At 45.0% G+C, this 26,946-nt stretch overlaps 1 protein-coding gene across 1 annotated transcript; it reads left to right on the forward strand.

The window, feature by feature from the left end:
- Positions 1 to 16,161: 16,161 nt before the first annotated feature.
- LOC310690715 (uncharacterized protein) lies at positions 16,162 to 26,305 on the forward strand. Its single transcript, XM_083470222.1, has 8 exons — positions 16,162 to 16,272; positions 17,482 to 17,531; positions 19,138 to 19,236; positions 19,844 to 20,120; positions 21,292 to 21,438; positions 21,873 to 22,002; positions 23,517 to 23,709; positions 26,009 to 26,305. The coding sequence occupies exons 1-7, from the start codon at positions 16,236 to 16,238 to the stop codon at positions 23,683 to 23,685; spliced, it is 909 nt and encodes a 302-aa protein (XP_083326348.1). The 5' UTR covers positions 16,162 to 16,235; the 3' UTR covers positions 23,686 to 23,709; positions 26,009 to 26,305.
- The last annotated feature ends 641 nt before the right edge of the window (positions 26,306 to 26,946 follow it).

Below are 26,946 nucleotides of genomic sequence, written 5' to 3' on the forward strand. Positions count from 1 at the left end.
AGCGTATGTAACCCGAGGTACCACTGTAATAATAATAATAATTTATTATTTATACCCCGCCCATCTGGCTGAGTTTCCCCAGCCACTCTGGGCGGCTTCCAATCAAGTGTTAAAAACAATACAGCATTACATATCAAAAACTTCCCTAAACAGGGCTGCCTTCAGATGCCTCTTAAAGATTAAGATAGCTGCTTATTTCCTTCACATCTGAAGGGAGGGCGTTCCACAGGGCGGGCGCCACTGACAGACCCCAGAAACACCTTGCAAATAGAACTGTCGAAGAAAGAGGGGTGGGAACAGACACCCTTCTCCATCTGCAATGGTGTCATGTGAAAAAGGTATTTTAGAGTAGAAGCAGTAAAGGAGTCTATAAGTGTTGTGAAATAACAACAACAACAACAATTTATTTATACCCCACCCATCTGGCTGGGTTTCCCCAGCCACTCTGGGCGGCTTCCAACAAAATATTAAAATACAATAATCTATTAAACATTAAAAGCTTCCCTAAACAGGGCTGCCTTCAGATGTCTTCTAAAAGTCAGATAGTTGTTTTTCTCTTTTTTTTAAAAAAAAGATATTTATTAAAGTTTTTAAGATATAACAATGAAAAAAGATAAAAAATAAAAAGAAACAAAATACAAAATACAACATAAAAACAGTTAAAAAACAAATAATTTTCCATAACATCTTCCATACGCTTATTTCCCCAGACCTCCTCATACCTCCCTTCTTTGTATTCCACTTCAATTTGTTAGTTCAGCAAATCCTTACCATTAAACTTTTACCCATTTATAAACCTTTTTTTTCGTATCTCCTAAAGCATTACAGCTGGAAACCCCTTAGTTTCTATCCAACATCCTTCTAACATTCATTAATTTTACAATATTTCTGTAAATAGTCTTTAAATTTCTTCCAGTCTTCTTTCACCAACTCTTCTCCCTGGTCCTGCATTCTGCTAGTCATTTCTGCCAATTCCATGTAGTCAATCAGATAGTTGTTTTTTCTCTTTGACATCTAGTGGGAGGGCGTTCCACAGGGCGGGTGCCACTACCGAGAAGGCCCTCTGCTTGGTTTCCGGTAATCTCACTTCTCACAGTGACAGAACCGCCAGAAAGCCGTCGGAGCTGGCCCTCAGTGTCTGGGCAGAATGATGGGGGTGGAGACGCTCCTTCAGATATACTCAGCTTTAGCTGAGTTTCCTGCATTGTAGGGGGTTGCATTAGAAAGATGACCTTGGGGTGGGGTGGGGGTCCCTTCCAGCTTCCAGCTTCTATGTTTTTCTGCTTCAACAATATTTCATTATGTTCCTATCATTTTATGTAATTGTATTTTGAATAATTATAAAAAATATCAACAATACATGTTCTATTTACAAACAAAAACATTTAACTAGCTACCTTTCTACCGGTAGGACGGGGTGAGGGCATGAGCATAACCAGGATTTGGGGGGCAGACTTTTGTTAGGGGGCAGATTTGTATTTATCTTTACTTATGGGGGGTCAGCTGCCCCCTGCCTACACCCATGGGGGGCACAGGAGGGAAACCAGGTCGGAAGGGGGCCATGATCAGAAAAGGGTTGTGAAATACTGCTTTGTATGACTCTGGGCCAGTTTGTTTGTTTTTTTATATATATATAAATATTTATTAAGATTTTACAAATTATAACAAACATAACAATACACACACAAACAAAGATAACATAAAAAAGGACAAGTATAATTTCAATACCTTATTTTCTTAAAACTTATTTCACCGACCTCCTCATACCTCCCCTTTCTGCGTTCCCATTTCAAAAATTTAATTCAGCAAATCCTCACCCTTGATTTTATCTAATTGTCATCCTTACTTTCCTTTCACTTAAATCTTTACAGCTGTACTCCATTTAATTTAAAAAGCCACATTATTCTAAAATTCATAAATTTTACAATATTTCTTAAGGTAGTTCTTAAATTTCTTCCAATCTTCTTCCGCCGTCTCTTTTCCCCGGTCTCGGATTCTGCCAGTCATTTCTGCTAGTCCCATATAGTCTATCACCTTCATCTGCCTGGGCCAGTTTGACCCATCCGTCTTCCTCTAAACGTTTCGGCAGCTGCCTCACCAAGACTGTAAATAAAACAGCAAGTTGGCGTTCCCTCCCCCTTGATCCCTTCAGCTGAAATAAGTCTGAATTTAATCCTGATGCATAGCTCTTCTTCGGCCTGTTCCTTCCTTCACCTGTTGACAGGTACTTGCCAGGTTACCTTTGATATCACTGTAACAGCATCCTAGTAATTTGGGTGCCTCTTGGCCTATAATCCTCTCAGAAGTCTCCTTCAGTTTGTAGAGTAACCAGAGGAGGATTTCTTCCTTCCCCACGGTGTCATTTTTTGTTCACACAACAAACAAAGTGCAGAGCGGCAGCAGCAATCACACGGAGTCTACTTCCTCAAAATTCTTGAGAATTTATTCGAACCAAATATCTGAAGAGGTTTGGTTAGAGGCAGGCAGTATGGCATGCAACTAGTCAAGTGGTTTCAATGGAGGACGGCGAAAGTATGCCGAGTTGAAGTAATATTATGTCTGGCCTATTCAATAGTTAGTGGTTCACTAAATGCTTCACTGGGACACGGGTGGCGCTGTGGGTTAAACCACAAAGCCTAGGACTTGCTGATCAGAAGGTCGGCGGTTCGAATCCCCGCGACGGGGTGAGCTCCCGTTGCTCGGTCCCAGCTCCTGCCAACCTAGCAGTTCGAAAGCATGTCAAAAGTGCAAGTAGATAAATAGGTACCACTCCGGCGGGAAGGTAAATGGCGTTTCCGTGCGCTGCTCTGGTTCGCCAGAAGCGGCTTAGTCATGCTGGCCACATGACCCGGAAGCTGTACGCCGGCTCCCTTGGCCAATAAAGCGAGATGAGCGCTGCAACCCCAGAGTCAGCCACGACTGGACCTAATGGCCAGGGGTCCCTTTACCTTTTTTAAATGCTTCACTAACGCAAACAAACCAACCCATTTCTAGGGAGACAGGCAAACACAATAACAGACAATATGAGACAACAGAGTTATTGAAAGTACCGTATTTTTTGCACCATAACACTCACTTTTTTCCTCCTAGAAAGTAAGGGGAAATGTCTGTGCGTGTTATGGAGGAAATGCCTACGGGTGGCATGCCTACAGATTTTCCTCCTCTAAAAACTACGTGCGTGTTATGGTCGGGTGCGTGTTATAGAGCGAAAAATACGGTACCTGAGCTGTATTCCTCTGAACCTGGACACCTCTAGTTTTGCAGTTCAGTCAAGGGATGGGTTCAGAACACTATCTAGTCTTATTTTTTTGAGATGAAGTTCAGCGACTGCTGCTTGAGGATGTGGAGAGATGCGGTCTTTCTCTGTCCCCTTTTATAACATCCAACAGAAGCAGACTTCTGTCCCAGAAGTTAATACCGTATTTTTCACTCTATAACACGCACCCGACCATAACACACACATAGTTTTTAGAGGAGGAAAACAAGAAAAAAGATATTCTAAACGAAACAGTGGATGTATGATTTTTGTGGTTCATGCTGTGGCCACAGACATGTGAGTTTGGGGTAGCCCAATGCAAAAATCCTGAGGATCCATGTGGATCCATGCTTTGTAACCATGTTTTTGCACCACTGCGGCCCCAGGCAACAGTGGGTGCGTGTTTTTTTGGTGCAAGCTGTAGCCATGGACATGCTATGTGATCTGATGGTGAATTTGGGGTGACCCAGTGCAAAAATCCTGAGGATCCATGTGGATCCGTGCTTTGTAACCACGTTTTAAGTGGGGAGGGAAGGAAAAGCACTCAAGGGACAAGGAACACGCGTGGGGTGGGTGGAGAAGGATGCTATTAATAATGCAGAAGAGGGGTTTAAGGGGAGAAGGCTCCTCTCCTCTCCTGCTTTTCTCCTTTAAAGCAATCAGGCTCTCTGTCCCTCTCTCCCCCCCCCCCCCACTCAGCAGCTCTTCTCCCACTTTGCTGTTTCATAGCGAGCCACGGAGGAGGGAAGGAAGGGGAACAATGGATCCTCTGCTCACGACTGCAGCAGATCCCTCCGCCATCCGTAGGCATTCGCTCCATAACACGCACAGACATTTCCCCTTACTTTCTAGGAGGAAAAAAGTGAGTGTTATGGTGCAAAAAATACGGTAAGTGCCTCACAGCACGAAGGAACAGTTTGAGACTTCCTCATTGGACTACAAGGATGATAAACTTTCTTGAACCCCAAGGGTTACAAGAACTATTAGCTGGTTGCAAATACAGTGGTACCTCAAGTTACATACGCTTCAGGTTACAGACTCCGCTAACCCAGAAATAGTGCTTCAAGTTAAGAACTTTGCTTCAGGATGAGAACTGAAATCGTGCTCCGGCAGCATGGCGGCAGCAGGAGGCCCCATTAGCTAAAGTGGTGCTTCAGGTTAAGAACAGTTTCAGGTTAAGAACGGACCTCCGGAACGAATTAAGTACTTAACCTGAGGTACCACTGTATACAATTATTGGGCAAGGCGCTGGAGCAGGTGCTTGCACAAAACATTAGACCAGGGGTCAGCAAGGTTTACCTCGCCTGGGCCAGTTCACTCCAGCAGAGATCCCTCCATGGGCCGTAGGGCAATTTCTGGATTCTGCGTCTGCACAGACATGATTTACGGCGCCGCAGAAGCGAGTCCCCATGCCGCACTGCACTGGTTTAGCGCCGTGCGCAGGGACTCGCCAAGTGGGCGGCTCGGTGTGGGGGCGGCTTGTGGGCTGGTCAAACGACCCCCATGGGTTGCTTGTGGCCCATGGGCCTTAGGTTGCCGACCCCTGAATTACACACTCTTGGATGAGACCAATTATGTGGTCCATTTCAAACCAGTATCAGCCCTGGGCTTGGTAAATAAACTGCCTTGTTCATATCCTACCTAAAAAACTGATGATGGGGGTGTCATCTTAGTCCTGTAGTAGCATTAGAATAATACAGTGGTACCTCGGGTTAAGAACTTAATTTGTTCTGGAGGTGGGTTCTTAACCTGAAACTGTTCTTAACCTGAAGCACCACTTTAGCTAATGGGGCCCTAATCCAGCCCAGTCGCCTTCTAAATCTGACCTATGGATGGTCCAGAAATCGGTGTGTTTTTACATGAGCAGAATGTGTCCTTTTATTTAAAGTGCATCTCTGGGTTATTTCTGGGGCATATGAATTTGTTCATACCCACCTCAAAAAAATATAGTCTGCCCCCCCACAAGGTCTGAGGGACAGTGGACCGGCCCCCTGCTGAAAAAGTTTGCTGACCCCTGGATTTCTAAAAGGGGGTGGACCTTAGGGGAGATGGTCTCCAGTCAGAAGCTGAAAGGGTCTCAGTTCCCTGCCAACCTTGTTTCTCACCCGGAGCTCTCCGTGGTGCTGCAACAACTAAGCAACTCTGCCATCTTTCTCCGTGGTTTCCTCTATAGGACCAGAGTAGGGCAAATAGCCCCGGATACATGTATGCCTCAGTTCTCCTGTAAAAAGAGGTCAATCATCATGATTTGGTATGCTGCCTTAGGATAGCTAGCTGTCGTATTGGAAGACACAAGATTTGCCCACACTGGAAGAATGGCAACTGATAGACTACATGGAGTTGGCCGAAATGACTGGCAGAATCCGTGACCTGGGAGAAGAGACAGTGGAAGAGGACTGGAAAAAGTTTAAAGACTATTTACAAAAACATTATAAGTTGTATGAATGTTAAGAAAGTGCACGAAAGGTAACAGCATGGCATCAGTAATTTAGTTGAAAGATATATGAGAATAAGTGGATGTTAATGATAAAGATGAAACCTGAAGTAATGTTATGTCTAAACCAAGTTGTTAGGCATCTGGAAAAAATACTTAAAGTCTGAGGCATAATATATGAGAACTAGAAAATAAGAATTGAAATAAGGTAATAAATTGCTGCTTATAATTTTATTACGGAGAACGCAGGAAAGGGCGATGTGAGGAAGTCCAAATAGTCATGAAAAAATGATGTATGAACAGTTATGATCTTTTTTATTCTATGTTTATGTTTTTGTCTACTTATGTATCTTTTGTTTGTTACTTTTTGGTGAAGGTATTGTATATGTTTGGTGATTTTCTTTTGTTTAAAATTGGCAATAAAATATTTATATAAAAAAAAGGATAGCTAGCTGTCGAATAAATCTCCGTTTGCTAGACACCTGTATGCTGTCTAACGCACCTCTGTTCCAGTTCTGTTTGATGTCACAATCCTAATAACTGTAATGCCACTTTATAATTATAGAGTGAGAAAAATTATGTTGATTCTGTGTTTCTGCTCTTGAAGGGCTCTGGTAAATAAAATAAAATAAATCTCTGGGTCCCTGCAGACTGATCTTCCATTATGACTGCAGAGATAGCTTGTCTGATTTGTTCTGTTTGCTGTGGTCCACTTGACCAAGGCACTTCGGCCTCCAGCCATATTACACAGATACCCATTTCTTCTTCCTTCCAATATCCACTTTCCTCCTTTTGTGCCGTGTCTATTCAATCATAAGCCATTCCGGAAGTGGCTGCAGTTGCATCCTATTAGGTCTACTTTGTGAAGTTTGTTCCATTATCATCATCCTCTGAACATTTCTGCTTGGGAAACAAACACTCGAAGTAGGGCAAAATCACGATTAGGCTTCCGAAGATGCTCAGGGAGAAAGAGCGAAAGGAAAGGAGAAAGGTGGACGAACGAGACGTGTGGGTGCTATAGAAGAGCATGAATTTGGTGTGCATGCTTTTTTGTGCATTTCAGATCCTTTTAGTGACGTGAGATCACATCTCTGAGCCTTCATCACCTCAGAAGTTAACCACGACGGAATGGATACCTCAAGTCTTTAGACTCTTAACAAAGCCTTGGATATTTGATACGAAGAAGCAGTGGGCCACAGGTATGTTTACCTTAGACTGAGTGACTGAAAACGTTTTCAAGAGAATATGTTTCCTCTCCAAGGTAATGAGGGGGGAAGAGGCCATTAACAGCAGGTGTGAAAATCCCCCCTCCCCCTAATTTAAATATTTTTAACTTTTCACGTAGCTTTTCTAAATAAACGTTTATGTTTGCTTTACAATCACTCTTAAACTACACCTTTGATATTAATATTAAGCATAAGCAAGTAAATATATGACTTTGCTCGAAATGAGGCAGTGCGTTCCTCCATTTGAAACTAATGCCTATCTGGTAACGTGTTTGCCGCTGAAATTTGATGAAATATTATTATTCTGTTTGCTGTGTGCGAGTTGGTGGCTTGTGTGTTATTTGGCTATCCCTTCCAGGCCTTCGTGATAGAGTGGCTCCTCTATATGAATGAATGATCTTTCTACACAGGAAAACAAATGATTCCAGTAGTAATATGAAATAGGCTCTTTTTGGAGGAAGCATGGAGTATAAATTTAATGAATAAAAGAAAGAGCTATGAACACCACTAACCATTGTTCAAGGACTCTTTGCTTTTTATGTTTTTTAGGCCTATTTCTTAGTCGTCATCCCCCGCCATACTCACATTTTATAATCACTTGGTAGCTGCATGTTATTTTATTTTATTTATAAAAGTAGTTACCGTACATACTGTCAGTTCATACAATACAACACGGTTCACAAAAATATATACAGGGGAAAAAGAACACCATAAAAACAGTATAAATGATTGCTAAAAGACCTGTTCGGAAACCACCAAGAAGACTTGTAGAATGACAGGATGGGACCACATGCTACAACAACCTGAGTGCTGGGTGATGAAAGAATAGCTATGCTGCATATGTGACCATGCAGACACATATATTTGTATGATAAATAAAACATCATGCATGGAGACAAAACATACAATGAAAAGGGGATTTAAAAAATCCTCTAGCCGTGTGGCCACAAAACTGCAGTGTATGATAATATAAAGGTAAAGGTCAAGGGACCCCTGACCATTAGGTCCATTCGTGCCCGACTCTGGGGTTGTGGTGTGCTCATCTCACTTTATTGGCCAAGGGAGCCGGCGTACAGCTTCCAGGTCATGTGGCCAGCATGACTAAGCCGCTTCTGGAGAACCAGAGCAGCGCACAGAAACGCCGTTTACCTTCCCGCCAGAGTGGTACCTATTTATCTACTTGCACTTTGACGTGCTCTCAAACTGCTAGGTTGGCAGGAGCAGGGACTGAGCAACGGGAGCTCACCTCGTCGTGGGGATTTGAACAGCCGACCTTCTGATCGGCAAGTCCTAGGCTCTGTTGTTTAACCCACAGCGCCACCCACGTCCCTGTATGAAAATATACCCACAAACAAAATGCAATGTGAGGTTATGTTCATACCACCTGTAAATGTATTGTGACTGAGTACAAGGCCTAATATGTTTAGTGTACATTGAAGGCACATGTCTCATGTACATACATTCATTGGGATTGATAGTGGCACCCAGCTGAATGTAATTTCACTGGCAAACTGGAGCTTGCTATCGTGTAACGACCCTGTTAGTGCAACACAGCAAGCCATAAACCATAAAGAACAAACCTTGGCTTAACGCCATTGTTTAATAGAAGAGCAACAAACCATGAGTGCTGATTCCTATGTCATGGTAGACCACTGACTCGCTGGATCATCACCTTGTCGTGGTGAGTGGGCTTGCACATTCCCAGTGGCGTAGCGTGGGGGGTGCAGGGGGGGCCAGCCGCACCGGGCGCAACATCTGGGGGTTAGGGTTAGGGGGCGCAAATCCACGGGTTAGGGGGCGCAAATTACTTGCCTTGCCCCGGGTGCTAACAACCCACGCTACACCACTGCACATTCCTATGACCCTTGTGATCCAAGCCGTTGGGACTCTTGTACTCCCAGTAGGGTCACCCAAGGAGGTAAGGTCCAAGGGAAGGAGCTAGACAAAGAATGATCCAAGAAGTCCTCAATGGCAGAACAGGCGGATGATAACAAGCGGTATGTTACAACGGCTATGAAGGCGGATGAAGGCTGCAGTAGATAAGAATCTACCAGTCGTCGTCACTACTCATGCCATCGGAACAGAGCTTTACTGCAAAGACTGTGTGCTGGTCAGTGTGCACTGATCTATACACATAAAACAAATTCACGCACAGGCGCCTTCCAAAAACCCATCCCAAACCCAAACCCCCAAAGTCCCATGGCGATCAGCAAATGGTAATGGGATCAGGGTCGTGAAATCTGGAAGCCCCTAGTCATGAACCGGCACATGGGCGGTGGATACAGATTCAGTCGTTCTGACTCAAGGAACAAGGCAGTTGAGCAGCTCGGCAGTTGCATCCATGACTGAGCAGCCCTTTTTAGGATCCACTCTGCTCACCCCACTGTGGGTTAAACCACAGATCCTAGGGCTTGCTGATCAGAAGGTGGGCGGTTCAAATCCCCATGACGGGGTGAGCTCAGCAGTTCTTGACACTTCAGTCTTTGGATTTGATTGTGAGGAGATACAGCAAGCAGATTCTTTTATATTTAAGCATGTATGCCTTATGGGACGCGGGTGGCGCTGTGGGTTAAACCACAGAGCTTAGGACTTGCTGATCAGAAGGTCAGCGATTCTAATCCCCGCAACAGGGTGAGCTCCCGTTGCTCGGTCCCTGCTCCTGCCAACCTAGCAGTTCGAAAAGCACGTCAAAGTGCAAGTAGGTACAGTGGTGCCTCGCAAGATGAAATTAATTCGCTCCGCGAGTTTTGTCGTCTTGCGATTTTTTTTCGTCTTGCGAAGAACCGTGTCGGGAAAGTATTGAAAAAACTTCAAAAATCAACAAAGTCTTTAAAAACCTCACAAAAGGCTACCACACCGCGTTCTATGAGTTGCTCCTCGAAGTCAAGTCGCAACTGTATTAACGGTGTTAAGAAAAAGGAAACAAACTTGCAAAACGTTTCCATCTTGCGAAGTAAGTCCATAGGGAAAATCGTCTTGCGAAGCAGCTCAAAAAACCCTTTCGTCTAGCGAGTTTTTTGTCTTGTGAGGCATTCGTCCTGCGAGGTACCACTGTAAATAGGTACCACTTCGGTGGGAAGGTAAACGGCGTTTTCCGTGCGCTGCTCTGGTTCGCCAGAAGTAGCTTAGTCCTGCTAGCCACATGACCTGGAAGCTGTACGCCGGCTCCCTCGGCCAATAAAGCGAGATGAGTGCCGCAACCCCAGAGTTGGCCACGACTGGACCTAATGGTCAGGGGTCCCTTTATCTTTACCTGCTCACCCCGAAAGGGGGGAGTGGCTAGAAAAGGTGCCCTAAACATAGTCTGCCTGCCTTTTTCACTGACTGGATTACCGTGCCCAGTGGGGTCACCACTCAGCGGTCGTAAAAGACAATTGAACATGGTAGACCACAACCCGTGGTTTGCTGCTTCCGGCCTGACAAAGCGAGGAGGAAAACAGGAGTGGTTCAGCGTTCTTACTTGTTAGCACCAACATATTGCTTGTTCATGGCCAGCCGTGGTTTATGTTGCAAACTGGCCAAAGGTGTGAAAAGGCCCTCAAGCCAGCAAGGCTTTAACTAAGTAAACCTTAAGCGTGCTCAGAATCCATCAGCTCAGCTCAGCAGTGCTCATGCTAACCCCTTGAAACTAAGAAATAAATACAACATATACATTTGCCAGTAGGGGGGGGGAAAGGACACAAGCCATCACATTGAGCGCATCCCTAAGAGTTTCTGTTATTAAACCGTAATCGGGGTTTGACCTCGTGCTGCCCAAATAATCTGTCAACACTTAAACAGATTTTCTCTTCTCGGATTCTTCTCCCCGGGTGCCCTGTTAACACAAGTAGAGATCACTCCACAGATTGCGTGTGTTGTATGGTCTTATTGCTCAGAATCGCGGTATTGCTTGCTCTCTTTTTTAGCTTTCAGCATTTTTAAAAAGCCATTAGGATAACAAGCCATTATATCCATCTGGATGGAAATTTGTTTACCAAAAGGTGGTGGAAAGGGTTTTTAACACCTCTAATGTCTTCGAGTTGTCTTCAGTCTCAAAAAGTAAATATATTTGTCCTCTTTTTTACAGCAACTGAAGCAGCAGTAAAAGCAGTTTTTAAAAAAGTATGGAAGGACAAGAGAGATGCCTGGGCAAAGATACTTGAGCCGTAGCCACTGGGGGGGGGGGGACAGACGAAGGCTCTTCAAAAAATATCCCAGGTCCTTTCCCAGATTTTCAATTTGGGCTTCTTTATTTCAACCTCCAGATGTTTGTATTTGCGTGTGACGTTTACAAATCTACAGGCTGGGGGGAAAATAAGTCAAAAACTGAAGGACCTGGAACAATTTTGAGAGAGATGAGTAATATATAATTATTACTCAACCTCCAGTCCTTTTGCTCACAGAGATAAGGAGAAATAAGCAGGCAGGATTCTACCCAGTTTGCTCAGCAAACTTGTCTGTGCTTTCCACTGTTCTGATACTCCATATATGCAAAGGGTGAAAAACAAACAGACTTTTGTACTTCTAATTCAACATTGAGCTATTGTCTTTGCTCTTCATCAGCAGATATGGGCTGTCTGAAGGCAGCAGTCTGAAAGACTGCCTCTTGCCAACAGTCCCTATCAGGTGCTAAGATGGGCAAAAGGGACCCTCTTGCGAATTCTGCCATCCTCAGAAGCTCTGGGTGGCAGTGGCCCAGGAGAAGGCAGTTCCTAAGCTGTGGAAGTCCCTCTCCAAAGAGGTTCATCTTCATTATACAATGGTACCTCGGGTTAAGAACTTAATTCGTTCTGGAGGTCCGTTCTTAACCTGAAACTGTTCTTAACCTGAGGTACCACTTTAGCTAATGGGGCCTCCCGCTGCTGCTGCTGCGCTGCCGCCACACGATTTCTGTTCTCATCCTGAAGCAAAGTTCTTAACCCGAGGTACTATTTCTGGGTTAGTGGAGTCTGTAACATGAAGCGTCTGTAACCTGAAGCACCTGTAAGCCGAGGTGTACCACTGTACAGTTTTTAGCAGATGATGATATACCTCTTCACCCTTGCCAATGACAACTGCGATGAACATTTCTGTGGACCAGCCCTACTTCTGTGGTTGCATTTTCCCTTCTATTGTAAGCTTTGGAAACTGGCGCTGTGGGTTAAACCACAGAGCCTAGGACTTGACGATCAGAAGGTCAGCGGTTCGAATCCCCACGACGGGGTGAGCTCCTGTTGCTCGGTCCCTGATCCTGCCAACCTAGCAGTTCGAAAGCACGTCAAAGTGCAAGTAGATAAATAGGTACCGCTCCGGCGGGAAGGTAAATGGCGTTTCCGTGCACTGCTCTGGTTCGCCTGAAGCGGCTTAGTCATGCTGGCCACATGACCTGGAAGCTGTACGCCGGCTCCCTTCGCCAGTAAAGCGAGATGAGCACCGCAACCCCAGAGTCGGTCATGACTGGATCTAAATGGTCAGGGATCCCTTTACCTTTAACCCACACTAAGACCTTAACAAGAAGGGCGGGTAACATATATTAAAATAATAACAATGACAAAACGACAACAGCGTTCATACTTGCATTTATGTATTTGTTGTACCTAATGGGCTGTATGCCCCCAACTTTGTTTGATGTTCAGCTCTACACAGAAATGGGTAACTTAAGCCAATTTGAATGAGACCTGCCAAGGAAACTGAAGAACATTTTCATGGATGCGGCAACGGCAGCAAGAGTCTTAATTGCACAAGGATGGAAGAACGAAGAAATCCCGACCATAGAACTGTGGCAAGAGAAACTAATGGACTATGCAGAATTGGCGGAATTGACACACAAACTGCGTGATAAGGACAACTGTGACTTTAAAGAAGAATGGGAACCTTCTACAATATACTTGAAGAAACAACAAACTGAATTGGACTCCTTGGCAGGTTTTGAGTAAACATACACAAACTTATCATTGGTAACGTATAGATAGATAAATTAAGGATCTTTACAATTTTATAAAATGGAGAGATTAACATGTGCTGATAAACCAGAGAGAGGAGCTCTCTGGTTTGGGGAGGGAAAAATAGGGGGGAATGAGGATGATATGTTTTTGATAAATTGTTATGTTATCTGAAATCTGTATGTTTGTATGCATTGGTTTCTGCATGTGCTGTAGAGGGAAGTGAGGGGCAGATGGGACTGGTCAGTCTAAGAAGGTAACTCATCTAGGAGAAGGAAAACGCTTATCCCCAACCTCTGCTGCCTTGTGGAACATCTTCAGCAGAAGAAAAGGCTGAGGAATAAATCCTACACAAATCTGGAGTGGAGTCCCTAAGCTGGTTGGGTGGCACCTTATATGGCCTCCTTCCTGCAGCTCCTCTACCAAACATCTAGCTGTGGTTGCCTGAAGGAGTTTTCAGTTGGAGGCCCTAACACCTATCACAGCTTCCATTTTAACAACTGGTATTCAAGGAATTCTGCAAAGAAAGGAGGAAAATTTCGTTTTGTTGACGTGGGAATTTAAGTAGTACTCTTGGGGTCAAGAGGAAGAGAACCTGCTTCCTTATAGGGTGTTTTTGGTTTATGGCAGGGGTTGGTTCCTAATTAATTGAGCGAACGCTTAAATCCCAGGCCTGGGGGGTTTCCCATCAGGGGCCTTAGCCAGATTAGGAAGGAAGTAGATTGTAATCCCTTTAATGCGAGCTGAGATCTTTCTCCTGTTGTTTTGGGCAATCCTAGGCAGCCAGCAGGATCCCAGGTTTCCGAAAAATACTACTTTGTTGTTGGAACTGTAATATTAAGTAAAGAACACTGCAAAATGTCATTCATCGAAGTTCCGCAGTGTTAAATTTTCACTTGGGAGGAAGTTCTGCCGGCACCAGTGAAATTTACGTCCCAGTAAACACCGTGGAGTTTCCACAAATTAAAGATTGAAAGTACAGTGGTACCTTGGGTTAAGTACTTAATTCGTTCGGGAGGTCCATTCTTAACCTGAAACTGTTCTTAACCTGAAGCACCACTTTAGCTAATGGGGCCTCCTGCTGCCGCTGCGCCGCCGGAGCCCGATTTCTGTTCTTATCCTGAAGCAAAGTTCTTAACCTGAAGCACTATTTCTGGGTTAGCGGAGTCTGTAACCTGAAGCGTATGTAACCTGAAGCGTATGTAACTTGAGGTACCACTGTATGGGATATATTGTATAGGATAAAGTTAATACACTCCAGGCATTAGTCAGAAAAAAATGTTACTCAGAGGAGACCCATTGAAATTAATGCACCTGGTTCATAATTTTAATGGGTTTACTCTGAGTAAAACGTAGCTGAATGCCACCCAACGTGAGCTTCTGATAAAGCTGTAAAGGGATTAAAAATAATAATAATAATTTATTATTTATACCCCGCCCATCTGGCTGAGTTTCCCCAAACACTCCGGGCGGCTCCCAATCAGTGTTAAAAACAGTACAGCGTTACATATTAAAAACTTCCCTGAACAGGGCTGCCTTAAGATGTCTTCTGAATGTCAGGTAATTATTTATCTCTTTGACATCTGATGGGAGGGCGTTCCACAGGGCGGGCGCCACTACCGAGAAGGCCCTCTGTCTGGTTCCCTGTAGCCTCACTTCTCGCAATGAGGGAACTGCCAGAAGGCCCTTGGCGCTGGACCTCAGTGTCCGGGCAGAACGATGGGGGTGGAGACGCTCCTCAGGTATACTGGACCGAGGCCGTTTAGGGCTTTAAAGGTCAGCACCAAGACTTTGAATCGTGCTCGGAAACGTACTGTTTCTTTTACAAGCTCGAACTGTTTGGGGGTTCCAAACATATATCCAAGGGGAAAGCCCAAATTTTTATTAGGCATAGCAAGCCCTCAACCAGGGCCGGCCCACCCATGAGGCAAGGTGAAGCGATCACCTCAGTTGGTAGGATCCACAGGGGCAGCAGATCTGATCTCCAAAGAATGCATGGCAGCCAACCCCAGTGCTGCCTCTACAGTGACCTCTTGGGGAACAGGAAGCACTGCTGGTCTCCTTTTGCCCTCAGAGATCTTCACTCACCCCTTCTTCCCAGGTGGAGGGTGGGGCGCCATTTTGTGGTTTGCCTCAGGTGCCAAAACGTCTTGGGCCGGCCCTGCCCTCAGCTATGCCAAAAGTACAGGTGAAACTCGGAAAATTAGAATATCGTGGAAAAGTTCATAGACCCTGGACTTAATGAAGCACAGTGGACCAACACCAGCTGATGACATGTCTCCCCAAATCTCTTTTCTGATGAGAGCAGCTTTTGCATCTCATTTGGAAACCAAGGACCCAGAGTCTGGAGGAAGAATGGGGAGGCACACAATGCCAGATGCTTGAAGTCCAGTGTGAAGTTTCCACAGTCTGTGTTGATTTGGGGAGCCATGTCATCAGCTGGTATTGGTCCACTGTGCTTCATTAAATCCAGGGTCATCGCAGCCGTCTACCAGGAGATTTTGGAGAACTTCATGCTTCCTTCCTCAGACAAGCTTTATGGGGATGCTGACTTCATTTTCCAGCAGGACTTTGGCACCTGCCCACACTGCCCCAAGTACCAAAACCTGGTTCAATGCCCATGGGATTACTGTTCTTGATTGGCCAGCAAACTCGCCTGACCTGAACCCCATAGAGAATCTATGGGGCATTGCCAAGCCAAGAGAAAGATGAGAGACGTGAGACCGAGCAATGCAGAAGAGCTGAAGGCTGCTATTGAAGCATCTTGGTCTTCCATAACACCTCAGCCGTGCCACAGGCTGATGGCATCCATGCCACGCCGCATTGAGGCAGTAATTGATGCAAAAGGGGCCCAAACCAAGTACTGAGTACATATGCCTGCTTCTACTTCTCAGAGGTCCAATATTGCTCTATTTGCAATCCTTGTTTTGGTGATTTCATTTAATATTCTAATTTTCTGAGATTGTTAATTTGGTGTAGGCTTGACATATCTCACTTTGCATGTCATGAGTCTATCTCATATATTAGTTTTACCTTTTAAGTTGAATTACTGAAATAAATGAACTTTTCCACGATATTCTAATTTTCCGAGTTTCACCTGTATTTTGTAGCATACCATTTGTAACATACCAAACACATGTTTAAATCCGAACTCTCTCAAAACTAAATCTCGCCTATTCCTTCAAATACTATCGGGAGGAGAATTTTTGACTTTTGTCATTGGGTGGTGTCTCTTCTGGCCTGAGGAACCATGGAGGAGGAAAGAGGCAGGGCCATTTTGTTTCCGTGGCATCAGATTGCTTTGGAACATGCCAAGAGCTCCAATACCTCATAAAGGGTGAACATTCTTCTGCCTCTTCAGAAAGAGTCCAGCCTTATCCTCTTGGCCTAGCAAAGCCCGGTCAAGCAATACCACCACAATGCCAGAACAGCAGCAGTCAAGACCCCAGCTCAGAGGTAATGGCTCTTTTGCTTCCTTGTGGCAATCGGGGCCCATTTCCCCCTGCACCATATTATACACCATTTCCAAGGGTCCCCCAGCCCTCAGGAGCAAATTTTCCAGGAACCCAAAGGGGACGCTACGGTTGTTTCTCTGTGTGTTTTAACTTGGAGCAAGGCTTCCCTCTTCCATTACGTTTTCCCATCTAGCAGGCTTCTGTCTGTTAATCAGGGGAAATTCAGCAGCAAGGGGGAAGTTTTCCCCACCGCTCTATAGAAATGAGAGCTTATACTTGGGCCAAGAGCCAGGGCTGTCTTAAGGATATCTGGCGCCGTGGTGCAAAGCTCCCGCCGGTACCCCCCTCCCCCATTTCCCAGAGTTTTTTAGGGAGGACGGAGCTGTCAGCAGGGCTGGAGGAGGCGAGCAGCAGCTGGAGGGTGGCTCCTCTGGCTGGGAATAGGCGGAGACTGGGTGTGATTGTTAGGCTATTTCCGTTCCACCTTAAAAGGGAGCAGGCTGTGAGTCACAGAGTCTGCGTATTTCCTGTTCACAGGATGTTTATGTTTTCTGTTGCTTTCGTTTTCTCTGTGTGTCGGAGACACTGACGCAGGCAGTCATGTCTTTCTTTGTTCTGATCAACGCTGAATAAAACTTGTAAATAATGCTCTCCTGAGTGCGACTTTTGCTGTGAATTATCTGCTGATAGAGTGTGCATGAGCTCCGGAATGTGGCAAGCTATTTCAGGAAACTCATGTCGCTAATTGCTGATACTGCGTGCCTACGGGAGATCGATGGATCGTCCGGCAGATGGCTTGGGGCCATGATGGACTTTGTCTCCCTGGCAGTATCCCAACAGTGATGCCTTCCGGCTCAGCTGGCCACTTTGTGCCACGGTGGCCACAGCAGATGGAGGCTCCGGGCGTGGCGCTGCACGGCAGAGGCGGGCAAGGGTGGTGAGCTGATGCCGGGAGGCGCTGTGTCCAGCCTCTGACTCTTCCCTGGCGCCTCCAGAACTTGGCGCCCTGGCGTCCACTAGCTTCAATGGGTAAGACGTCCCTGCCAAGAGCTCTCATCTAATCCAACAGCGGCTAAAGAAAGCACATATTCCAACAGCAGCCCTGCAAAGTTCTGCAAACCATCACCAGGCACATTTTGAACTGTAGTAAGTCATACAACAGGGGGTGGAAATCCCTTAATGTCTCCATTGCCGTTTTTCTTTGTTCCAGAGAACCAGTGCAACATGACGGACATAATGCAGAGAATTGCCCTTTCCAAGGTAAGACATAAATTGGTGTTTTTAGACTGTGGGGCCAAGGTTGAAGGTCTCCTTGTGGGACAGGTGCATATTGCTGCATTGCAGGGCGTGATTCTCAGGGTCGCTGTTAGGATTTTTATCTCACCAGCTGCTCAGCAAGTAGCACTATGGTTGTTTATACCATGTCAGTGTCTGAGAGCGTGAGACAGGAAGTCTCGTTACTGTTGGAGTACTGTGAGAAGTTACTTTCACTTTTGTGTGTGATGGTTGTTCTGTACTGCTGCTGAGAGAAGACATGCTGATGGAGCCTCTCTATATAGACTGTAAATAAAGTAGTTTTAGAGCTACTGATTGACTTTTTCTTCTGCAATGAGATGCCAGAAGACAAGCGTGCTCCTCTCAGGAGGTAGCAGTCGCTTATCGCCTGTTATGTACTGAAGTTCTCACCCTGGGCCAGCAGGGGTATACTGTAGATAGTTATGCAAATGAAGGATCAAAAGTGACGTTCAGTGATTGGATAGTTTTAGAAAGTTGTTACAGTTACATTGTACTGGAGCTCTATATAAGCAGGCCGGCTGAACCCTTCAGCTCAGTTCAGTTCTGGCCTCAGAATAAAGAAGAGCTGTTTGAAGAATCGCTGTGTCGTCTGATATGTTCGCCCACAACTTAACATCACCGGTCTCTCTGGTCTGAGGAAGGTTTACAGCCAGAGGGTGACCACCAGAGAGACGCCCCGGTGTCTTGGGAAGGTAGTGGCGTTTTTCTGACTCTATGATTCTATGATGCTAAAACAGGCCAAATTTTTAAAACCTACTTTAGGGAGTGCTCATGTGCTCGGATCCTGCTTGTGGATTTAACGCAGGCATCTGATTGGCCACTGTGAGAACAGGACGCTGGACTAGATGGGCCATTGGCCTGATCCTGCAGGCTCTTAAGAGATGCTTTTGCAATTAAAAATCTGCAGCAAAATGGATATACCTAAATTGCAACTTTCCATCAGTAGAGTATATTCAGAATAGAATGGTTGTGAATTAATTGTTTTGATGCCATGCCTAGTCCAGATGTATCCACATTGCACTGACTGTCTGAAAGTGCAGCATAATTTAATTTAATTTAAATTTTTTAAATTTCTATACCGCTTTATATTTTTAAGGAACATCTCAGAGTGGTTTACAGCATATTAAATCAATAAAAGATAAATAAAACAATCTGAGGAAATTCGAAGATAGTCAAAGCAACATAACAGAAAACGAAAATATTATCTTAAAGATTTCAAAATAAAACATTGCAAAGGAGGTCAACTACAGAATACATATTTAACATAGTAGGGCTGATCAGTCTGGGCCCTGCCCCCTAGGCCAGGTGGAAAGGGCCTTGCAGGGAGCAGCCTTCATGCCCCACAGCCCATCTCACACACACACATATACACACACACATTTCAGACTGACCCCAGAAATAAATTCTATTCTCTCTCTTTGCAAACTGTTCAGGGGGGAAAGTTTGTGCATCACAGAAGAACTTAGAACCTCTCTCCATTCTGCTGCTGCTTTAGTGAGCAACCTGACGATGGAAACCATAATAATTTTAATGATCCCTTTCTCTCCCCCCCTTCTCCCCCAATGCTCAGCCACCTGTGAACAAGGATATGTACAACACCTTGTACACTAAGGACTACATACACTATGATGACTATCACTACCAGGTGCCGACAATGGATGCCTCAGAGGTAGGCAACATTCTTCTCAACCGTTTTCTGATTTGATCCCAGAATGTCCCGCTTCTCCTTAGGAGGTCCCTATTTTCATCAGAGAAATGTTGGAGGGTATGGAGTTATGTGACCCCCCCCCAGGCCAAGGAGACATGTAACTATACAACCTTTGGAAGACATCTGAAGGCAGCCCTGTACCGCAGTTTACGAACAGTCCTGTTTACGAACTATTCGGTTTACGAACTCCGCAAAACCAGAAGTAGTGCCCCCTTTTGCGAACTTTATCTCGGTCTACGAACGGAAGCCGAACGGTGGAAGGGCACCGGCGGCGGGAGGCCTCATTAGGGAAAGCGCACCTCAGTTTAAGAATGGATTTGGTTTAAGAACGGACTTCAGGAACGGATTAAGTTCATAAACCGAGGTACCACTGTACAGGGAAGCTTTTTAATGTTTTGTTATGTTTTTCTATATGTTGGAATCCACCCAGAGTGACTGGGGCAACCCAGTCGGATAGGGCATGCCTATTTTCTTCAGAGAAATGGTGGACACTGAGCGTTGTGTTTGCAGGAAGTTTCTAATGAATCTTCCCAGCCAGATCCACAGCTTGTGTGAATTGTTTGTGCAGATGGTGAAACTGGAAGCCCAGCTGAAGGCCAAGGAGTTCCATACACCTGTTGAGCCTGAACCTGTGAAGTACGTTGAAGCAGCTGGCTGCCAAGAAGTTCGACCACCTTATCCTATGGACCTGGGCCGGAGGCTGACCACAAGCCAAGCGGCTCCACCACCATTTCAGCAGGTCCAAGAAGATCCACAGGTCTGCCACCTTCTTCCCAAGCAAAGCGCAGTACAGAAGATGGAGGCGGAGAGACTAGCTCAGCAGGCAGATGCATGTATTCCACCAGGTAAAGAGTCCAGCAGTTCTTTGCCATGTGAGTCTTAAAAACTTAAGGAGATCACTGCGAGATCCAGACAAAGTCACATCTAGACCAGCAAGCATGACCTGAGCATTGTAGCATGCATTCTCACATTCATGATCTCCAGCGACTGCCTGTAATACTGGAGGCTATATCATTATGTATTATACTATTCATTTCATTTCTATAAAACTTCATATTTTTAAGGAAAACCTTTTTAAATAAAAAATAATAATTTTAATTGTTAAGTGTGTGTGTGGGGGGGAATCAACACAATTTATTTCGCCATTTCTAGCCTCCATAAATTTGTCTACCGTATTTATTGCTCTATAAGACGCACCTGACCATAAGACGCACCTAGTTTTCAGAGGAGGAAAACAAGAAAAAAAAATATTCTGAATCAAATGTTGTTGAAGAGGCTTTGCCCGGCTATCCCTGAAGCCAGAACAGCAAGAGGGATTGCTGCGCAGCAATCCCTCTTGCTGTTCTGGCTTCAGCAATAGCTGCGCAGCCTGCATTCGCTCCATAAGACGCACACCATTTCCCCTTACTTTTTAGGAGGGAAAAAGTGCGTATTATAGAGCGAAAAATACTGTTTTCAACCTGTCCAAGTTGGTAGTCATGACTACATCTTATACAGTGGTACCTTGGGTTACAAACACCTCGGGTTACAAACACTTCGGGTTACAGACTCTGCTAACCTGGATGTAGTTCCTCGGGCTAAGAACTTTGCCTCAGGATGAGAACACAAATCGGGCACCGGTGGCGCAGAGGCAGTGGGAGGCCCCATTAGCTAAAGTGGTGCTTCAGGTTAAGAACGGTTTCAGGTTAAGAACAGACCTCCGGAACGAATTAGTACATAACCCGAGGTACCACTGTGTTTTGATTATCCAACCCAAAGGGCAGATATTCTTTCCATTCTTTACCAACTCAGCTTTTGCAACTAAGGGACCCAACATTGTTAGCAAACCTTTCTTTTCTAGCATTTTTTTTTTTTAAGAGAAAGCTGTGGTTTTTTCCCCCATCACCCAGCAAAACCTACCATAGCCTCTTAGCACAGGTCATTGCTGTAGTAGTGAATGAGTGAAGTAGGGCATGAGTGAATAACAACTAATTTTGCAGTGCCCTTCTTACAAATGTGGACTTGCCCCTTCCCCAGATCAAGTACCGTCTCCTTGCGTCTGCCCAGAACAGGGCCAGAATTGGAGCGACTATCAACAGTTTCTCTTGGAAACACAGCGAGCTACTCAAATGCAACTTCGTGAAATTAAGAAATCACATGTGGGATCTACTGTGTTCCAGCCAGGTCAGTTGAGTTAAATTAAACACACACAACCGCTTGAGGATATTTTGGTAAATATCCCCAAAGAAATACAAGATGGTACCTCGCAAGACGAATGCCTCGCAAGATGAAAAACGCGCAAGACGAAAGAGTTTTCCGTTTTTTTTGTCGTTCCGCAAGACGAATTTCCTTATGGGCTTGCTTCGCAAGACGAAACGTCTTGCGAGTTCTTGCGAGTTTGTTTCCTTTTTCTTAAAGCCGCTAAGCTGTTAATAGCCGCTAAGCCGCTAATAGCCGCTAAGCCGCTAATAGCCGTGCTTCGCAAGACAAAAAAACCTCAAGACTCGCGGAACGGATTAATTTCGTCTTGCGAGGCACCACTGTACTCTTAATGACAGCAGAAGACAAACAAACTGTGCCAACTCCTGTTGGTGGCTGAATATTCTCTCTTTTCATAGAAGTTTATCCCAGGACCGAACCAAGTACTTACCAAAGAGATTACGTCCCCTGGCCCAGACTACGAAGTGGATTTTGTAGCGCAAATAGGAATTTCTCCAATCTTGTCTTTGACGATGGCTACTACACTGAGTAAGAGTCTTTGCAAATACTTTATTGGGGGGGGGGGACTAAGGGAAGCAACAGAACAGTAACATTTACACACATACATTACATTACCGGTCTCAGGATCCGTTCAATGCAAGGTCTCTTCTCTTGGCGGTTTGCGTGTCCAAAAGGATATACAAAGGAGATAGACAATTATAAGATGTACAGTGGTACCTTGCTTTTCGAGCATCTCGGAAGCCAAATGTTTCGCCAAAAACCTGGAAGCAAATGCTTCCGTTTTCAAACGCGCCTCAGAAGTTGAACGGATTCTGCTGGATGTTTATCAGTTTTCTCAATGGAACTTGCAGCCAGCCCTTTGGGCCTCGGTTTTCGAACATTTCGGAAGTCAAACGGTCTTCCGGAATGGATTGCGTTCGAAAACCAAGGTACCACTGTCCTTTACAATGCAGTAAATTCTTCAAACCATAATGAATGGTGGCTGTTTGTCCTTCCAAGCTCAAATCATTGCACCCACAAGGGCTTACACCAGGAGTCAGAAACTTTATCGGCAGGGGGCCGGTCCACTGTCCCTCAGACCTTGTGGGGGGGGGGGGGGTTGGACTATATTTTGAAAAAAGAAAAAATGAACGGATTCCTACGCCCCACAAATAACCCAGAGATGCATTTTAAATAAAAGGACACATTCTACTCATGTAAAATCACGCTGATTCCTGGACTGTCCGTGGGCCAGATTTAGAAGGCAATTGGGCCGGATCCGGCCCCCGGGCCCTAGTTTGCCTACCATAGCTCTCAACCTTTCCATTTTCTTGTGAGGAATTTAAGGGAATTTCCCTTTAAAAAAGGGAAAGATTGACATCTATGTTGCCTACCCATGGCTCACTCCGTATTTATGAAAGAGGCGTTCTCAGCACCATGTTGTCAGAATCCGTCTGAACTAGTCCATCAATTTAGCCTTAAAACTCCACCAAAAGGCTGCAGAAATTAAATAGCCCACTTCCAGAAGTTACTGGTGCTGGAGCCATTTTCTTCATGCAATGGGATTCCCATGAGCAACAGTGCAACTGAGCAGAAGGCTACAAAGTTATCTGACTTAGTTGAAATATACTCAGAGTCAAGAGTGGATTTCATGCTCTTTATTCAGCTCATAGTGGTGAGGAGGAATGAATGTCCCCCTCAAAGTATCTGCTTTATATACATTATTTACACAGTGGGCTGCACATGATTGGCTAATTCCAGAATTCTCTTGTAGGCCAATCAGGTTGTGGATTCACTTCCATCTGGAGCTGGATTGGGTGGCTCCTGCAGACCAATCATACTGCTGCATTGTTCTAGGACCAATCAGAATGCTGCATTCTAAATCCTATTGTTCTAGGACCAATCAGACTGCTGCATTTTGGATCCTATTCAACTCAGTACATAACATTAGCCATATGGCTTCTAAAGTTAAGAGGGTACACACCCACCCACCCCGGATTCTCCATTTTATCCTGCTATGACTCTCCCTCGCTCTTTCTCTCTCCTCCCTCCCCCCAATACAGGAACCCCTGGGTATCTGAATACATGGACAACTACAATATTTTCTTGAAGAAGCTGAACTGGAAGAATCGGAACCCGGTGTCATCTTTCTGCTCAGCAGTCAAGCCTGTAACCAATTTCTGTCACCGGATGCCCTCTCAAACACCAATAGCAGTGAACACAGCACCTTGAAAGTGTACAGCGATAGTTATTATGGTATGTCCTAAATTGGACCCTGTGGTATCAGGGGTGCCATTGGCAACAGTAATTGAAGGTGGGGGTCCAGTCCATGGTGTGTGGATTTGGCTGTCGGCTCTACTTACAAAAGAGGGCACACACTTGCATAAAATTCTCATGTTCTTTGTGTCTTGTGCAAATTTGTGTCCTCTTTTGCAAGCAGGGCGAAGGACTACCTGCCCACCCAGTCCCGAATTTACGTACTGTATAAGCTAAACAAGCTATAGCTTAGGGCCCCACTCTCTTGGGGGCCCCCCAAAATTTTTTAAAGGGGAAAAAACTGGATGTATATTTTCAAAATATAAGATAAAAAAAACAAGTAAAATGGCTTTAGATACCTACTAGGTCCATAAATTACCATATAGCATATATTCAACACAAAAAACAGCAGCAATTTGTTGTTGACCAAGGACAGCTGGACATATAAAGGGCCCCATTACCATCAGTAGATTAAAGGTAAATGTAAAGGGTCCCCTGACCGTTAGGTCCAGTCACGGACGACACTGGGGTTGCGCACTTATCTCGCTCTATAGGCCGAGGGAGCCGGCGTTTGTCCGCAGACAGCTTCCAGGTCATGCGGCCAGCATGACTAAGCCACTTCTGGTGAACCAGAGCAGCACACAGAAATTCCATTTACCTTCCCGCCGGAGCGGTACCTATTTATCTACTTGCACTTTGAGGTGCTTTCAAACTGCTAGGTGGGCAGGAGCTGGGACCAAGCAACAGGAGCTCATCCCGTTGAAGGATTCGAACCACTGACCTTCTGATCAGCAAGCTTAGGGCCTCATCAAACCTAAATCCAGCCCTGCCCCACCCCCAACTAATCAGTGGCCACATCCAAGAAATAAAACATCAGACAGACAGTGTACCACCAGGTGAAGCTCTTTCTAGAATTATTTCCATATGAGAAAAAGGCTAATGTGTCAAATTTCTGCCTGTTTAAAGACACAATATCCCTGCTTTCTCTCTGTGCCAATCCTAAATCACATAAAGAATTCTAGAAGTGGTAAAACAGTTGCGATATTGTAGATCATGGGTGGGAAACCCTTTTTTGGCTCTGCAGGTTGGGCAAGGCTATCCACCTGTTAGTCATCTGGCACCACAATAATGTGATTGGGTGCTTTGAAGTCCCGAAGTCGGAGCTTCAAATCACCACACACAGCCCAGTTCGCCCTATACGAACTGAAATGCAGGTAGCCTTTGAAATCCGCCTGTCTCCAAATTTTGCAATGCAGTTCTCCAAACAATAACATGTGGGGGAAAAATCTGTGAAACTGCATCTAAAAATGAACATATCAGTGAAAGTAACATGCAAAATATGGCACTTAAGGCTGGAAAAATTAGAAACAGAAAGAAACAGGAGTGGACAAATCTATCCATCTCTGCTTCCAAGTGAAACTTGCATAGGAGCATTTTGTAGTGAAACGTTCACAGAAGGTTTGAGGATTTCTTATCTGGAAATGATCCAGCTGTACTAAAATCATTTAAACTATTGCTGGGTCAAAAGAAATCTCAGCAGTTCTTGACACTTCAGTCTTTGGGTTTGATTGTGAGGAGATACAGCAAGCAGATTCTTTTATATTTAAGCATGTATGCCATATGGGACGTGGGTGGGGCTGTGGGTTAAACCACAGAGCTTAGGAGTTGCCGATTGGAAGGTCGGCGGTTCAAATCCCCGTGACAGGGTGAGCTCCCGTTGCTTGGTCCCTGCTCCTGCCAACCTAGCCGTTCGAAAGCACGTCAAAGTGCAAGTAGATAAATAGGTACCGCTCCGCCGGGAAGGTAAACGGCATTTCTGTGCGCTGCTCTGGTTTGCCAGAAGCAGCTTAGTCATGCTGGCCACATGACCCAGAAGCTGTACGCCAGCTCCCTCGGCCAATAAAGCGAGATGAGCGCCGCAACCCCAGAGTCGGCCATGTCTGGACCTAATGGTCAGGGTTCCCTTTATTTACCTTTACCTCTATTTACCTTGCTGGTCTATTCCACATGCTAAAGTGACACAGAAGGAGATGGATTCATCAATCCCTGGCTCTATTTAGTTAGCACGAATTTGTTGAATATTGTATTGAAGCCCTCTATGCCAGTGATGTCACATCTTGTGGCAGTGGGTTCCGTAAGTTAATTATGTAATAGGTGAAGAAGAACTCCCTCTCTTTCCTGCATAGAGCTCTGCATTTATTCCCATTATGAAAGTTATTGTTTTAGCTTCTGGAAGTATCCATCCCTGGAATGCACACTAGATATATTTATTTTATTTTTTCTTTCTTTCTGGTTCTAGTTCTGCAAGCAACACAGGATACCAGCTATGGACATTTGGACACAGGACCTTGGAGGTCTGAAGACCTGTTAGATACCAGAGACAGTTGTTTATATTTAGTGTATTTTTACATTTGTGTATATCATAGCAGGGATATGATATACCTGCTTACCAAAGTAAAACCAGAGCCCTAATTTGAACGGTGTATTGAAATGGACAGTACCACTGTGCAATGCATGTATCTTAGAATCAATAATCAAAGATAGAATTGTTCAGGTCACTGTGCCTTTTAAATAAACAACAAATGGACAAAACAAACTGGGGTGGCTTGCTGCACTCATTTTGTCTAAGACTGTGTTTGACCACCTGAACGATTCTTCGTGGCTGGCTTGGGGTTTTTTTAAAATGAAATTGTTCTGTCCTTATTTTTAGCTGTAAGTCACCTTGAGTCCTGGTCAGGGGAAAAGGTGGGGTAATAATAATAATAATAATAATAATAATAATAATAATAATAATAATAATAGACCCCCCATTTAGCATGCTTCTAGGAGTTCTCTGAACCTTGCATGTTGGACTCTCAAAATCCATTTGGAATAAGCATCCTGAGCAGTTTTGAGAATTGATTCAGGTAGTTAGCTGTGTTGGTCCGACGCAGTCAAAATATATAAGAAAATTGTCCAGTAGCACCTTAGAGACCAACTACGTTTGTTCTTGGTATAAGTGCATGCACATGAAAGCTTATACCAAGAACAAACTTAGTTGGTCTCTAAGGTGCTAAAGGTAAAGGGACCCCTGACCATTAGGTCCAGTCGCCGATGACTCTGGGGTTGCGGCGCTCATCTCGCTTTATTGGCTGAGGGAGCCGGCGTACAGCTTCCGGGTCATGTGGCCAGCAGGACTAAGCCGCTTCTGGCGAACCAGAGCAGCACATGGAACGCCGTTTACCTTCCCGCCAGAGC

This window comes from Podarcis liolepis, assembly GCF_965112155.1.
Source record: "Podarcis liolepis genome assembly, chromosome: 13".
Taxonomy (NCBI): domain Eukaryota; kingdom Metazoa; phylum Chordata; class Lepidosauria; order Squamata; family Lacertidae; genus Podarcis; species Podarcis liolepis.